Source organism: Neodiprion pinetum, chromosome 6 (genome assembly GCF_021155775.2).
Source record: "Neodiprion pinetum isolate iyNeoPine1 chromosome 6, iyNeoPine1.2, whole genome shotgun sequence".
NCBI classification, from domain to species: Eukaryota; Metazoa; Arthropoda; class Insecta; order Hymenoptera; family Diprionidae; genus Neodiprion; species Neodiprion pinetum.
In genome coordinates this window covers 23,047,809-23,064,067 of record NC_060237.1, presented here as the reverse complement: position 1 = coordinate 23,064,067, position 16,259 = coordinate 23,047,809, and the positions used below count along the sequence as shown (strand labels likewise).

General features: G+C 40.5%; 1 protein-coding gene across 3 annotated transcripts in view; it reads right to left on the bottom strand.

Annotated features, from left to right (window-relative positions):
• Positions 1-14,710: 14,710 nt before the first annotated feature.
• Positions 14,711-16,259, bottom strand: part of LOC124222403 (arrestin domain-containing protein 17) — a 122,769-nt gene continuing 121,220 nt past the window's right edge. For 2 of the 3 annotated variants that reach the window (XM_046633315.2, XM_046633316.2), the window contains 3 exons: positions 15,846-16,019; positions 15,487-15,718; positions 14,711-15,163 (listed from right to left, as the gene is read on the bottom strand). In XM_046633315.2, coding sequence (XP_046489271.1) covers positions 15,000-15,163; positions 15,487-15,718; positions 15,846-16,019 — 570 coding nt within the window. In that variant the 3' untranslated portion in view covers positions 14,711-14,999. The remainder of the gene's footprint in view (positions 15,164-15,486; positions 15,719-15,845; positions 16,020-16,259) is intronic. The other variant, XM_069136992.1, reaches the window with a different exon arrangement.

Here is a 16,259-nt window from a genome sequence, read left to right as displayed (position 1 = left end):
TTGGTCTGTTACCGCATGAGGTAAAGTGGAAAGCCACAATGCGGAAAGTATAACGATCTTGCAAAGAAAGTTCCGATCCGATCGGAGGAAGAATAATTCAAGTGTTTAAATAAATTGCATGCAGGTTACCATAAGGGCACTCTTGAAAGAGATCGATCCTCCAATACCCGACTCTTTCTTGTATAAAACTTCACCACCGAAACCCAAAACTGTAAACTCGAGCAGTTATATTGCGTACAGCTTCAGGGCGTACAATGCAAAATGCCTTCGTTGGAACGGCCCCAAGCGAAGTTGGGAAAATCACTGCAAGGTACTAGAGAGTGACTTAACCGAAACGACTCTATCCTGTCACTGCGACGGACTCAGTACAATCGGAGCCTCGTTCCGTGCTATCGAGACGGTAAAAAGGTCCTCTTCGAGGCTTTCCCTGTTTTTTCAATTCGTGGACAACTCACTCATATTTTGGTAAGCTGGCTCACTACTCAAATTGTCTTTGCAAAAGAATGAGCCGTTTTGTAGGATAGTAGTTCACGTTTACCCCAATTCAGGTTTTTAGTTTACCTTACCGTTTGCTTCTTGGGATTATTTGCATGGTCTGGAATGAGGGATCGACGTGACAAAAACCAAGATAGGCTCATATTTTTGGATGATAACATCGAAGGCGATTCGTACTGCTACGTCATTATAGTGCACAGTAGAGAAAATTTAGATCCCACCACCTCTTCAAGGGTATGATGCGTACACGTTCACTGTGTCACACAGTAAGAATCATTCGATGAATATTTTCAGGTGGCTATAATTCTAGAAGGCTCTGATGGAACCAGTTCTGTGCATGTATTACATTCATTTAAGAGACGAGTTATGCTCAAAGGAACCAACGATTATTTTGTTTTACGCACACCTCGATCACTTGGGGACGTCTTCTGTTTGCACTTGTGGCACAATGATAAAGGCTCGAAGCCGATTTGGTAACATCTTGCGATGAACTATTTATATCCGAAGAATTCGACTTATCGATAGAATGATTTGTTACATACACTCTTATAGGCTTATTGGAAGAATTATTGTCCACGATGTGCAAAATCATCACGTTAGTTTGTTTGTGTTCGACACATGGCTTCTTCCAGTTGGCGATGATGGTTGGATTTATTTCTCAATATGCATTAGAGTTACCTGGCTTTTACCGGATTATCGCAGGATACTATATTCTCTGCAGGTCGTATGGGTGTTTCTTGCTACAGAATGCTGAATAACGAAATATTTTCGTGGCAAATGCGTTTGAGAAATGCCATTGCTGATTCAATGAATGTCGGGTATCACTGCTGGCTGGGAATGTGCATGAGGTAAGTGGTTCTAAAATTAATTTTCAAGCTTCCACGATGTGAGATAGAATAATTAATTTGATTTCATAAAGGCAACTGCCACGAAACAATACAAGGCGTAGACGAGTGGTCCTGGCTCTTACTCATGCTTGCGTATTGATGGCATTCGTCACGGTATTTTATCCAATGCGTAAATACAACACTGCAATGAAACAGTACGAACTGGACAATGGCGAAGAGTTTAAATTTGCATGGGAAGAAGTCATGGTTGGAGTCGTCGCAGCTACCATGGCATTTTTTGTGAACTGTTTCCTATTTTGGACAGCGAAAAACGTTGCACCTGCACAGTCATATACGTCTGAATACTCTTCAAGGTGATATTTGGCATGTTTTCTTTTCAAAATTTTTACCTTAAACAATATATGTCTGTAGTATAGGTACAGCGTATACTAGTAGACAAAAATTTTCACAGATTTACGGAAGAACTTGTCATACCAATGCCGACAAGTCCTGATGTATCGGCACCCATTATACCATCTGATAAGAAGATATTACTTGCTGAAGAACTACAGCATAGGATCTTATATACACCAGGGGAAAAGCAGTTAATTGGCGAACGAACGATGCCCCTTAAATTGCCCCAGGCTCGCGGTCAAAGAATTTTTTACGATGAAGTAAAAATAAATTGCGTCACCGTTTCTGTAATCAATGTGCCGTGTTAGCTGTAATTTGGACGTGTTTGATATACGCATTATAGGCATATGTTCGCACGTTTTTACAGGTAATATCGAAAATGGGACCAGTTCAGGCGACGCAAAGAATTCGAAAGGCTTATATATTTTCACATGTATATCTGTACCCGTTGTGGGCACTGCTTGGAGGAGTGTTACTCATAGCTTTGTATTTCATACTGTTTTACGGCACATTTTATACGTGGACAACCGGACTTCGGTATTTGTTCGCCACATTTGTCGGATTTTCATTCAGTTTCGCAGTTCTAGAGCCATCGAAAGTTAGTATAATTCATTGAATTTGTATATCGTTAGATATTTATTGAGATATTTTCAAAATCTCGAACGATGAACCGAGATTCCCGATTCAATCATCGTTACTTATTGTTACAGGTAACATTTTTTGCTTTGTGGAAAATGAGGGCACAGAGAGGAGTTTTTGTGACTGATGATAGAAGCCGCGTTGCGATATACGTGACTCGTGATTTGGATGTCATTCAAATGGGGAAGAACAGAACAGCAGAGATTTACAAATTTCCTCCAAACAATCCTCCGACTAAAGTAAAAAAATAGTTTTAATAAGACTCGAAGACAAATATGATTCGAAAAAAATAAAGAGGGAGAGGAAAAAACGTGACCGAGGCCATCAATCATGTTTAAGGAAAAGTAAAAAGCCATTTTTCTTCAAATCCAATCAGTACTGGTCGAAAGATTGAATATATTTTTTCCAAATCATCGTCGCAATATGTTGAACGCGAGTCATTTACCGCTGTATTCTATCGGATTCTATAGTTGTTTGTAATGAATATACACAAAAGTTTCAAGACTGTCCATTCTTCTCGTTCAAGGATTCAGAAATAGTCCGTTTCGATTCAGTGAAACATGCCCTACAGTCTAACGATACGAATCGCCAACAATCTTGTAGCTATTATAACTGAATTCTATCAGCATTCAAACAATTTTCAAGGAAATTGGTAAACGGGATGAAACGTCTTAAGGCTGTGTCTGCCAATAGTATCGATGCTCGACGACGAGGGATCTGAGATAGTGAACAAGCAATTTGAGCGTGCATAGTTCGCAGTCCGCGTAAGCACGGCGTACAAGCAACAACAGTAATTTTGTATTCCGCTGCAAGTGTGCGAGGTTGATTGTGTTTACGCGCTCTTGCCATTTTGTTTACGGAGCCTGTAGTGAAATTCTCGAAGTTCCCTGGGACGGTGTAAGTATTCATAGTCGGTCGGTTGGTGTTACTGGGCTGCGGAAGGTTCATCATGGGTTCAGCGGTGTGCTAATTAATAATTACTCCGAGTCCCCTTAAAAGTTTTGACTCGAACAAATCGTGGCTCCCGCATAATTCCGAGACGAAATAACGAGCAGCGTGTGAGAATTTACTTTCAGATTGATAGCTTTGCAGTGTGAAAAGAGAAACAGCGTTTGATTCTCTGTACACCCGACTGCAGCGGCGAATTTCCGACGCAAGGTAAATTTACGGATTTTCTGTACTTGTTACTCTATAAAATTGTTGAACCACTTCCGGATCCCTTAGAAATCGTTTGAAAATCCGTTAGTGGAACGCGTGATCTTGCTTATAATTGCGTAGTCCTGGAGGATCCTGTCTCGGCTCTATCAATGCTGCACCATGTATGTATAAACCACCGGCGAAGTTCTAGTGCTATGAATTTTCTGTATCTTGAACCCTCGCGGGATCGTGGGTCGCAAATTCTCTCTATCTTAGCCATAAAGCGCGAGGATAAAGATAGCGCGCATTTTTCCACACCATTGTATCAGCCGTAGTATGGAACCTATAGAAATTTATATCGAGGGATGTCGAATGTTTAAGATATCTTTACTCAATATATACTCATTGTATATTATGTGTTTTATCTCTCCTGCCGTCTGAATTTACACGCGCAAGTCTGGCCACACTTTATACTATCTATAATATGATTGAGTTTTCACACGAGGTCAAGGAAACTGAACTCCGTTTCAGGCTTCAACTACGCTTTATACATCTTATAAAAGTATTAGACAAAGGCTGGTACGGATATTCTTATACAGAGAGATAATTTCAGATATTTTTGGATGACTAATCGGCAAGATTTTAGGATTCGTGACGTCGAGTGAAGTGTATGATCAAAAAGAACCGTCGTAGTCGTAGAAAGTTCTAATTGGGTGTTTGAAATTGAACATCAAAGCGTTTTCATTCGCCCGGTATCCTACAGATTTCGTACGCGAATACCTACGCATATTAATCCACCCTCTCATATTTCAGTCATATTTCTGCAAATGAGATTCTTGCTTTGAGGAAGAGACCGTTCTGAAATTAATTACAGACGTATGTATTTGCAAGCGAGTACATACAGGTATAACGATTGAAAGATGAAAATCGCGGTCACCGGCTGCCGGGTTCTTCCCGTAGCTATTGAACTTTAGCGTAAATACATACAGTTTTCCTCCGGTAAATTGGATCTTGATATTCTTCGTAACAATTCTTCGAGCGGTTGTGTTTAAATAAATATACCGGTTGTACGACAATAGAGCAAATGATCGTGATGCTATTACAATAACTGGTTTACCGTTGTACAGAATTAAACACCGTGCAGCACCGTTGAACTAAACTGCGATATTGAAAATTGAAATAAGGTATATTGACAGAACAAACCTTGCACTTGTGACTTCTGAGTTGGAATATTAAATTTTCTGTTCGTCTTTTTTGATAATGGATTGAAGAACGTCCGTTTGATCGAGGAGCGTGGAACTTATTAAATACATCCCCTTCACGAGCACGTCTGTATGAGGAAGCGATTCATCTTTCAAGTAGAATCTCTTTATAACGATTTTAAAACGCAGCTGATGTTGACGTCCACGTATAATTACGAAAGCAACTGTTTGTCTATAATACAAACTTGCGGAGTATTATCGTAATAGCGTACGAGGAAGCGCAGCGCAGGGAAATGAAAAGTGCAACGTACCTATATCTCCCTTGTCGTCACGGTGCAAGTTTTGAACGTTATTGTGGAAAGGGTCTGTAACTTCATGAGTTTTTCCGTAGAACGAATTAAGATTTGCATAATCTCGCGCACTTGGCTTTAAGTATCCCTTGAATGCAAATGCAACTTGGTAGTTAAAAAAAGGTTCAACCTAGAAGTAAGCACCATTCGGACTTTTTGCTCTACGCTGCTGTCTTGGAATGAACGACGTGAAAGAAAACTACCAGAGTTTGACGATTCTTCTAGTAGGCTTGAGAATCCTTCCAACTTTCAATTTACTCAAGTACATCGATAAGATCTCGGAGATTGAGAATATCTTTGACCTTACGTTAGCTGGGCTCTACCGTGCCGGTGAAGTGACAGAAAAAAAGAGGCACGTAGAAAAATTACTACGCGTGTTTTCCCATTCGCAAGTTTCATCAGATCCTTGCGGCAGGACTATCGGTAATTTCATTCTCCTCCCTGCCCTGGTGCATATTATATACGATGTATGTACGTACTTGCTTAATACGTCAGTTTCATACCAAGTAGAAGCGACGTTCAGGCAATGAGATAAAAAGAGGCGGCAGTGTCTTGGAAGACGCTGGGATAATTTTTTCGTAAAAAATTGTACTGGTGTGATTTAGCTAAATTAACTTTTCTGAAGCTCTTCGAATCTGAAATAACTCCGATTTTCCATGCATTCCATTCTGGGTGGATTCCAGACGGAGCTTTAATTGAAGTAATTAATAGCATTGTATAACGAAGCCGTCGAACGGCTGAAGTGAACCGATGATGAATGGCGTTGAATTCCTTTTGAACTTTATTACCAGCCAATTAGATCCTGAATGTTCGGTACGCGATGCCACTTCTACAGAGTCTTGCTCCCCGCTTATCGACTTTTCATGCGATTCAACGTCGTTCCAGTCCCGACGCGAAGACCCGGAAAAGTGGCGAATCTTCGGAGCTTCTCAGGATCTGTGTTTCAGGTTCAATATCATGCCTTTATTCACATTTTAATAAAATTAGAATTTATCGCGTGTTGCATTCCGCGAATGTCATCGGCGACGAAGATACGCTTTTCTACACTCTTGCGCTGCTGCTCTGGGTCCGTAAAGCCCTGGTTTTTGCTCATTGGAATTCTGTTCAGGTGGGCCGCGATTCGCGAGCGAGGCTGAGTTGGCGCTGAAGTGGCGTTGTATATATGCGCCGGTGTCGCCCAAGCGTTTTTGTGATTTTACCTGGAAAATAACCCACGAGTTGAAAGCCGTGCCCGGAATCTACCAGCCGACGATGATACTCCGTTGGTATAGGATTTTTGCTTTCAGTTAGGAGTTTGGATGATGATAGAAATATTATTTACCGTCTCGGACTTATCTCTTTAATCACCGGATGACATTCTTTACATTGACATTGCAGTGAAAACAACTCCCAGCTCTAGTTTTATGAAATTTTATCGATACTTCTTCAATACGGTAAATAATACAAAGACGCCGTCACAGTCTTCGAAGTACGTGAGGCACTTTTTGTGTTCTTAGACTAGATGGGTACGATATTATTTTCTCTTAGACATTCCGCAGCATTAGCGATGTCTGTGTTAATATTATTTCATTCCTATGACGTATTCGCGCTGTATTTAAAATTCACGGAATGTATAATTACCGAAAACTTGTTACACGTTCTTTTTCTTTCGCTGAGTATATGAATTTTCGAGGCATGAGATGCCAAGATGAAAACTCTTGGACTTAGTAGATTGAAGCTAAGAGTTTACTTATTGTTTTATATGTACGAGTGTTACAGCAAAAATAAGTACTCTGCTCTTCTCGCACGTATTCCTACAGCTCTATCGTACGGCAGTTTTATACCCAAAAACCTTTTCACTGCCGTATCCGTGCGTGCGCGTTGAAGACAAACGCAATTTTGGTACTGAATTGGTATATAAGGGCTGTTGAAAGCGTTGGATATCCGAGTGATTGGATAAAATTGGCCAATCGTCTAAGTGAATGTGATTCGTTTGGGAAGTTTGGACCACTTGTGTAAATTATGATCACCAAATTAGAACGCTTCGGTATATCCACATTTTGCTAAAGGGTTACTAAGATTCGCGCAGTAATTTACCTCAGCCTCAGCTTTAGTATCAACACCAGTTTCGAACTCTGCCACGTTGCAACCCAATCTCGACCGGTCTGTAATGGCGTTCGTAATTATTATACGACACGCTATTGTATCGCATTGATCAGACGTTATATCGCCGGGATCTGAGCTCGTTTACGAATAGACGGGTCTATCCGGTACATCGATCAGTTAGCGGACTGAAGTAAACTGCTCTACATGTTGCATTACCTGTAACGCAATATCGTACAAAGTTATTTCCCAGAGTGCTGGCCAGACGGAATTCGCAGGGGAGGCGAAGCTATATGCTTGAAACTTCTCGTGAAAACTTCTGTGAATAAAATTTTTGAAACTTGGGATTATAGTTTCAGTACGGAATTCCGAAGATTTCAAGAGTTTAACTTCTGCTTGTTCTTCTTCTTTTTTGTTTTCAAGCGAACAATCACCTCAAGATCAACAAGGAAATCATATACCCGTGGACTGCAGGCTTTTTACAATCGCATAAAGTAGATTATACAGAAGTATATATCATTTTGTTGACAGTGACAGTCTAATCAGATAATTGGATCAGTTTTTTACTATTCTCTTCAATTCGCTCATCAATATCGGCACATTCCTGATACGTGCGTGCAGACCTATAAATTCTCTGTGACTGATTATGAGACCGGTAACAAAAGCACTCCTTGAAAGAGTGATTAGCTTTTTTGCAGCCTCGCCACTCACGTTCATACTCGTTTCGGTCACATTTCGAACCATCGATTAGAAATACGTGAACTATTCGCATACCTACTGAAGGTAAAAATTATTTTCCGAACTCGGAAGTCAAGTTCATTATTTTATTTATTCTTTTCTCCGTCGAAATAAATGACAGCTCGGAAGGCTTTGGGTATTTTCGGATCACAACCTCTAAATCAAGCATAGTTCAAAATTGTCTAAATTCAAATTCTTATAAAAACATTACTCGGTCAAACAGTTTCTTGGACATTACTTCACGTAAAAATCTCCGAAAATTTCTTGACGCTACCACCTTGAGGCGATATATCTTCTTATTGTATATGCAAGAGGTCTTAACTTCAGCAAAGATCGTGCATCATGGCGGAATGCGGCTGCTGCGGAAAATGCGTCCATCCAATTTGTCCTCCGGAATTTGCTCAGCCACCATACGATGAGCTATCTCACCAGATAGGCAACAACATAATGAGTATCAAGGTGCCCAGAAACATCGGCCAAATCAAAGAGGTCCAGGAAAGCGTCTCGGGCTTAGGCCGAGAACAGAGAACCCCTCATCTCGACGTTTCATGCGCAGATTCTCATGGTACGACTTCTAAACATTTCTCGAGATATATCGTTCTTTCATTTTACAGATATGTATTTACCCGCTTTTGAATTCGAGTACATGTCTTCCAAAGAAAACGAGAAATGAGCAGAAATATTGCGTCTCGTTTGTCCGAAGGTACCCTTGAGAATCCTTCGCTCGTTTTTCGGGCTCGTTATTATGTACGTTATGCCAGCTTCCCATCTTGTCAAAATAGATCTTTTGAAGAATCGTTAGCTAGGCAATCGTTAGTAAAGATTCGTAACCAAAAATGTGACGTTGGTAAACATTTTAAAATCAAGAGTTCACGTTTTCAGTAGTGTGGCTGACCTAACGTAACGCCAACGCCCCCACTACTGAAAATGTGAAAACTCGGGATTTTGAAATGTTTACCAACGTCACATTTTTGGTTACGAATCTTTACTAACGAGTTATTAACTAACATTCTTTGAAAATATCGATTCTGTCGAGATGGAGGGCTGGCGTGACGTACATCTCGTTATTGAAGCTCTGCGGCAATTTTGCCCGCGTGGTTGATGAAACAGAGGGGATTGAAGGTGATGAATCATCTCCACGATTACTTTTATACGTCGGTTTCACAACCGCAACGGAACTTGGTTTTAGCACTCTCATTTCAACATTGGATTCCTTCAGGAAGAAAGGGGAATTGCTTTTTCTTAATCACAGCTATGTTCGAGCGATATCTTTGAAATCCAATCTTTTTGTTACACCTTCATTATTTGTCTTAATGAATGTCAGGATCATCTGTAAACGTCATGACCTTTGACCCACGGCTATCAGAAACAACCTTCTTGTTCCCCTATCAGGCAAGAAGTGCAAGGAGGGTTGCGTCAAGGTAAATGTTATCCCGAATACGGTTCCTCCGGTTAAGAAACCCGACGAAGAAATGTTTTTGCTAAGATCCACCCGTCAGTATCTCGGCGCGGACGATATGAAGAATAGTTTAGAGATCGAGCTTAAGACACCGAGGAATTATATCCCATGGCCGGATCCGGGTCCCGTGCCACCCATCATCACGGTGGTTTCCCAGAAAGGCACGGGAGGTGGGAAAAAAGGGAAAAAAGGGAAAAAGGGCAAGAAGGGAAAAAAGTGAAGCCGCTTAAGCGATGAAAATCATCTGAGCAAAGCTACAATTTCACTTGTATAATATACACGGCGTTTGGTAAGAAGCTCAACAGCTCAAGTTGGATGTTTCAAAAGTATGCATGTATTACATATATATTATATTTTCCGCGTCCTTCTCTGCTATTTTAATTCAAAATTTGTTTGATATATTCTCCCCTTGCTGTCGTCCATAATTGTACGGATATTGCAGTTACCAAGAAAGCAAATTTTGCGTGCTACCTCGTCAGTTTGTTGAATTAACAAAAAAAGTCGACACCATCCAGACCGCGTTCGTGACAATGATAATGAGAACAAGGTGGCGAGCGCGTTGACGGTGTAAAATAAAGTAGCTTAAATCATCCTCTCTGCATGCACACTTACCTAAGAATACGGCAAGGTGCACGCAAACTCGGGGAAGTTTCAACGAGCGCGTATTTGTCTGCAGGAAGACACTGTGATTTATTCTGCGAAAACAGGAGACAACGCCTCGGGTACCCTGGAATGTTAAATTAGCACGAATGGCTGTTAGGATTCACAATAAAAGCTACTCGAAGAATTGAAGAAAAAGAAATCCTCAACCTGGGGCTACGGTGTTATTACATGGGTGTATACTTCGTCTTGACAATGTTGCAACGTTAAGAAACAAAAGGAAATAATAAGAAGATTCAAAACTCGCGATTAAGAAAGAAAAAAAAATGAACCGAGTTTCTCTCGCCGATGACGCGTTAACAACGGTAAAAACTTTTTAATGACTAGTCGTAGGGAGTTGTAGACGATACGTACGTAGGTATATATTAATTGCCTAAGTCGGGAAGTTGTTTCCTTTTGTACTTGATGTACCCTGCAATTCGTTCGGGTTGAGCAGTTTCGAACAAGCGAATAATTATGCCTCGATTCGGAAACGATTGACCGGGTTTTTCCATTTCAGAAAATGGTATAAGAAATGTTTCCGAGCCTAGAATAAACAAAAATGTTGATCGTTATTCGGTATGCGTGATATTCGGAGATATTTCGAGAGCATCGTCTCGAGTGATTCTAAAGTGGGTACACATTGTTTTTTTCTCTCGTCACGTTCAGGTAGTATAGTATTTCCATATTTAGGCGATCGTATTCACTCGTCATATGCATCCCATAAACGATGGCGGAAGCACCCTCAATTCAAAGAAATAACAAGACGAATTTTATTGCCCGGCCGTATTCTTTGCTGCTTTTCTTCTCAAATCGATATCGACGGTGATACGAGTCAATGAATCACCGTAAAGCGAGATGTGAAAGCGAGTTTCTTGGAACGATTGTTTATCATTTTTATGTTAAATTGCGTGGGTCACGATGAGTAAATATTGGCCAAAATTTAAGACCGAGAAAAATCAGAGACACCCCGGGATGGGGGTGAAAAGTGAAAATAAGCTAAAGTAAACGAAGCGTCCCCACAAGTTATATTCCTTTCGGCTGTAACTCGCGAAAGATATAATCTGGGCCATAAAAAAAAAAATAAGATAAAAGAGATATGGCGGTGCAAACGGCTACACTTGAGTATACTTGATCTTTTTCAGGATCTATATTTTAGCGCGTTTGGTTACCAATACTTGATTCTTCCGCGAAGACGCTCTTATGGGTTTATATAAAAAGATTATATATGCATGGATTCCAAAGTTGGCATGCTTTCAAGTCTCCCAGGCAAATTTATGACGTCTATAAAGTAACCTTCCGAAGTGAGAATTATTCCGACAAAAACCTGCAGATACTCCACGGTAATGCATAAAAACGGATTTTTTCGGTATAACCTTTGCGAATGGGTAACAGAATACTTTTACAGTTAAACTTAAAGTATCAAATTTCTTAAAGTTCAAAAATCTTTGTCTTCAATCGTTTTAATTGATTTTATCGTCAACGCAGCTTAATGTTATTCCTGAAGCCTAAATCAGGGAGACCACATATGAATAATTCAATTTAGTATTGAAATTCAGATATCTTGAATAATGCTGAGAACAAATCATCCGAATTTCATCAAATCACATACAACGTTCTGTTTGTACCAGTGCTAGAAAAAACCTCTGTACTCCAGGATGTCTAAAATGATATCCGATATATACAGAATTGCTAGAAATTTTTTTATCATGCTATCTTTATCTTAACTGTCTATCAATAATATTGACAATCATGAATTTCTGTCCATAGTAGGAACGATACATCCCTGCCACTGTTTATTCAAATATTTTTTCTTGCGAAGAAAAATTGTTTTGAACCGAGGTTTGCCGAGCCATCGCAGGCAAAATATGACAGAATTAAGGGCGGAAGTTGGGGTGCAAAAAAAAAAAAATTGTCTCGTTTCGGAGTTTTCCGTGCGTACGTAGCACAACAAGCATCATAGGCGGACACGTAGAGAAGGTGTGCGTCGCTGAAGAGACGAGGCTTCGTCGGCGTCGTCCTACTTTGAGCAATTGGAGTCAAGAACGGAGAGCGGCGCGGATGGAACAGAGGAAAGAGAACAGAGAGACCCGGATAAGGGAAGTAAATTGAATCGATCCTCTGGGGAAGCGTTACCAGCACTTCCGCGTTTTCGCTCGGGGAGATGCCGAGAGTTTAAAAAGTTACCCCGGCATCACGGCTTGAGTTTAGCAGCTGGTTCAACTCGTGGTGACAATATGCATCATATATGTAACCCTGAATATGGACCTGCATGTTTACCGCATGCGGCTTCATCGAGCGTTTACTTTGTTGATTAATTGCGGTTGCGGTTAGTCACGCGCGACAGTTAGTTCAAGTTCAAAAGCCACGACAGAGTGGCCGAATTAAAGTGGTTGTGAATTCATTCGTTTGACGAAAAGTGGTAAGCCAGTTTTGTCAGCATTGTGGCTTCGCGATTAATGGTGTCCCACTACTGTCCACTTTCCTCTACGTTTCTCTCGGTGTTTTTCTGTTTGTTCCGAGTCACGCGTAAATGGATATAAGTGGAACGTGAATGAAGCAAATTTATTCTGGGACTTTCTTGGGGTTTCTGATTGAAATGTCGAGGTCCTTGAATTGAATGAATCGCCGAAACAATTACTTAATCCATCCTCTACGCTCCACAATTTCAATCGCGTCAATCACTTTATATCACATTGCTCTTTCCGCCAAGTAATTGTTCGTCGTGCATACATTTTCAAAAAAATCACGTGAATAATATTAGCTAAAAAAGACATGGATCGTGCGGTGTAGGTGTTCTAATCGGAACAACTTCGATGCTCGATCTTCTTCACTAGAATCCTTCATTCTTATATTACTCGGCTAACGCAAAGTAACGGTCGTAGAGCACTTGCAAAGAGTACCGGATTAAAAGAATGTTGAAAATTAATCAGTATTACAGGAATCAAGTGCTCTTTGGGTGCCAATTATGCGGGGTCATATTCAAAACGGCCCTTAATTAGCATCTAAAGAGCACTTAATTATGCTGTGCCTCTCGAACGGTTTTCTCGACGTGGCTCTACTAATATTATCTACGTCTCAAAGCCCTTGTCGCAGAAAGCCGCGCTTTTACAAAAGGTGGATAGAAAACACGAACTTTGGTTCAATTTAGTATTGCGAATTCGTTGCACTGGAAACGAAAACATTCTTACAAAAGTACGATAAAATCGGTTTCTTGGCTGACTGATACTGGCGACAAATGAAGCTCTAGGTATGCACAGATCAGAAACAAAGTTCGAAGCACTGCACGACGTAGACAACAATCTGCATCCACAGCTGTACCTGCATTATTTGCATTTCTTTGAGCTTTTTCTACGTTTTCTCCATGTGTTACCATCTCTCCGACTCAAACCTTTCTCCGCAAGCTTTGAGCAAAGGTTTTGTGCTCGGTACCATGCAGGGTTGGTTGAATCGAGTAAGTACAGTATAGGCGGTATACACAGTCTTGTGGCCGATGCCAGGAAATTTCCTCTCCCAGATGCTATTTAGCTGGAATTTATCGTTTAATTTAATTCCCGTAGCCTAATGCTCGCGGCTTAACGACGGGTTTACGAAACCGACAAACTCCAGAGCAAAGGGTCGAGTTGAGAGTAGAAAGCGTCTGTTTCAGAGAATGGCAATCGACTCCGCTTTCTGTACTGTAATTATATTCTCCTCAAAATTTTCCGTACAGTCGTCTTACAATTAGACCCCCCCAAATCAGGCTACCTAGTTTTGTCCTACCATCAATCGCTTTACAAAGCGCAGTGAACCCCTGTATGGAAAACCCTGAAAATCCATCGAAGCAATTCTGTTGAAAACCAGATATTGACCAAGTATTATGAGCCGGCTCTGGCGTAATATTGCTGCAGGTTCACCAGCCTTCTATTATCTGGTAAACGGTGCGTTAAAATTGTTTCGATGCTAACAATAAGGAAACTCACGCTCCATTCGAGCTCCGGTCAACAAATTCTGTTCTTCACAATCAAGTTATATGAACTACTAAATTTCCTTCATCTGAGACCGTTATCGGTACTTCGTAGCTTGAGAAGGCTGGCTACCGTAGATTGAAAATATTACCGCAGAAGCTCGCTGCTTGGCTCAGACTCTATGCGATTCTAAAGAATATAGACTTCATTATTCCTGAACTCCATTCTCGCCTTTTATGCACACCGTTGCATTCACCTTCTTATGCGAAAGCATAAGATCTGAATTTTTCATTGATGTATAACCATGCGCTATGCTTTGACGCTCAACAACTTTCTCCAGTTCTCAATCCACCAGGACAAGTTAGACATCGCAATGCTTTTGTGTAACATATTTATTAAGATTCATACAAGTATTTAATTGTTGCTATTTTAGCGAATAATTTGGATTCATTTATGGTTACTCATCACCAGTTTAAAGCTTGGTCTGTACAGAATACAACAACGATTGAAGTCTGGTACACGAACACTGCTGGTTTCGGTAAGCTGAATTTAACGAGATAGGAATTACAATAAGCACTCCGTTGATAAGCATCTGTGTTGGTGGATTACCAAAAAAGAATCCCTTTCATGATGTTTATCCATGTTCTACACATGTTCATACGATATTACACTCGGAACATTTGTGATCTGGCAACCGATGCATGCCATGTACGGCATAAGTTATATGGTGATGAAATATATGATAATAATAATAATAATAATAATAATAATAATAATAATAATAATAATAATAATAATAATAATATGTTTTACGAGAATAATTTACTGTTCATTTTTTCGCGTATTCAGTGTTTTCCGCTTACACAACCACACAATATATCAAAGGAAAACCATTTCTTCTCTTATCAACGAACAAACTAGCAATTTTCATAATTAAACAAATGATCTTTGGCATGGACATCACATGGGATACAATAGCGTCATCACGATAAGCGATTATTTGTAGCGGATGATACACAAATGTATCGTGGAATTATGACACACAGAAGTATGAGTAATACAGTTTACGGCTAGTTTGCTGGCGTAACTGGTCCAAACTCGTAAACAGTGTATTTTGGATCGAATGATGAAGCGATTTCTTCGTCACTATCTCCGTCGGTATCCTCGCCCGGTGATTCGTCGTTTTCACGTTTCGATGCTTTGTAATTTTCGCATTTTTCGAAGGTGGACTTCGCTGCAACAGATTTTCATATAACAGTAACAGTTGTGTTTTCCTAGTAATTGAAAAAATATATTATATATGTCGGTACTGAATCTATGATATGACAGGTGTTGAAAAATTGTTTAAAAGTGTTTTCTGATCAGCAAATTGAAGTATTAAAATCCTGGCTATAGCCAAACTGGTGAAAGGCTTTGTGTTGGCGCATCAGAGAGCGTCCATTATACGTCGACATCGACAGGAGTCGAATAATTGCAAACACACGAGCGTCATAATTGCGTCTAAATCAGGCTCATGGTTACTTGCGAACAAGGAAGCCCTTCAATTCTGAAACTCACGTAAACTCGAGGAATATTCCTCTATTTCCGTCGGAAACACAAAGGTCTCTTGTTGGGACTCCGGCTGATTTGGAGCGGATGGTAAAGGCGAAGTTACACCCTCGAAACCCACAGCAGATGTCGACACAGTGTGCTGTGGCACTTGGTAAGTGAGGAGCGGTATAGTACCAATTATAATATCCATTCTGACCTTGAGATTTTTATTATACCACCCTTCGACCCTAGCCTCAACCTGCAACAACGTTAGTTAATTCAAAGGGCAACGGACCGTTACCTTTTGAAGAGAAGTCGTGGACCAGAGACGATTTTGTTTTAGCTCGTGCTCGGTGGATATCTTCTTACAAACGTTTGGCTCCAACCTTTAGCTTGTAGTCGACTTCGATGATTTTACAATGTTGCAGGCCGGAAGGTGGAAGCGAGGGTAACTTTAGGTTAATCAGAACCAAATCTTGACCCTCGTCGACGTTCGCTTCGAAATCCGTTATCACTTCTTTTCGGGTCCGGGAATCTCCCAACGCATGAAACGTAACTAACTGTAAAAATGTGGGCATGCACAAAAACGTGTTACTTGCAGTAATTGCGCGATCAGGCATCGCTGAGTTGAAATTTATACAACTGCAACGCTATCGCGTGATACAATTACCTTCGTAGTCTGGCTAACCAGAGGATTTGTAAGATTTGAAATTGCCTAGTCGGATCTGATATATTGCAATAATAAAGTCTACCATTTTTCCGATGTTATTCTCAGTGAAACTTTTATAAAGGTGCAGAGA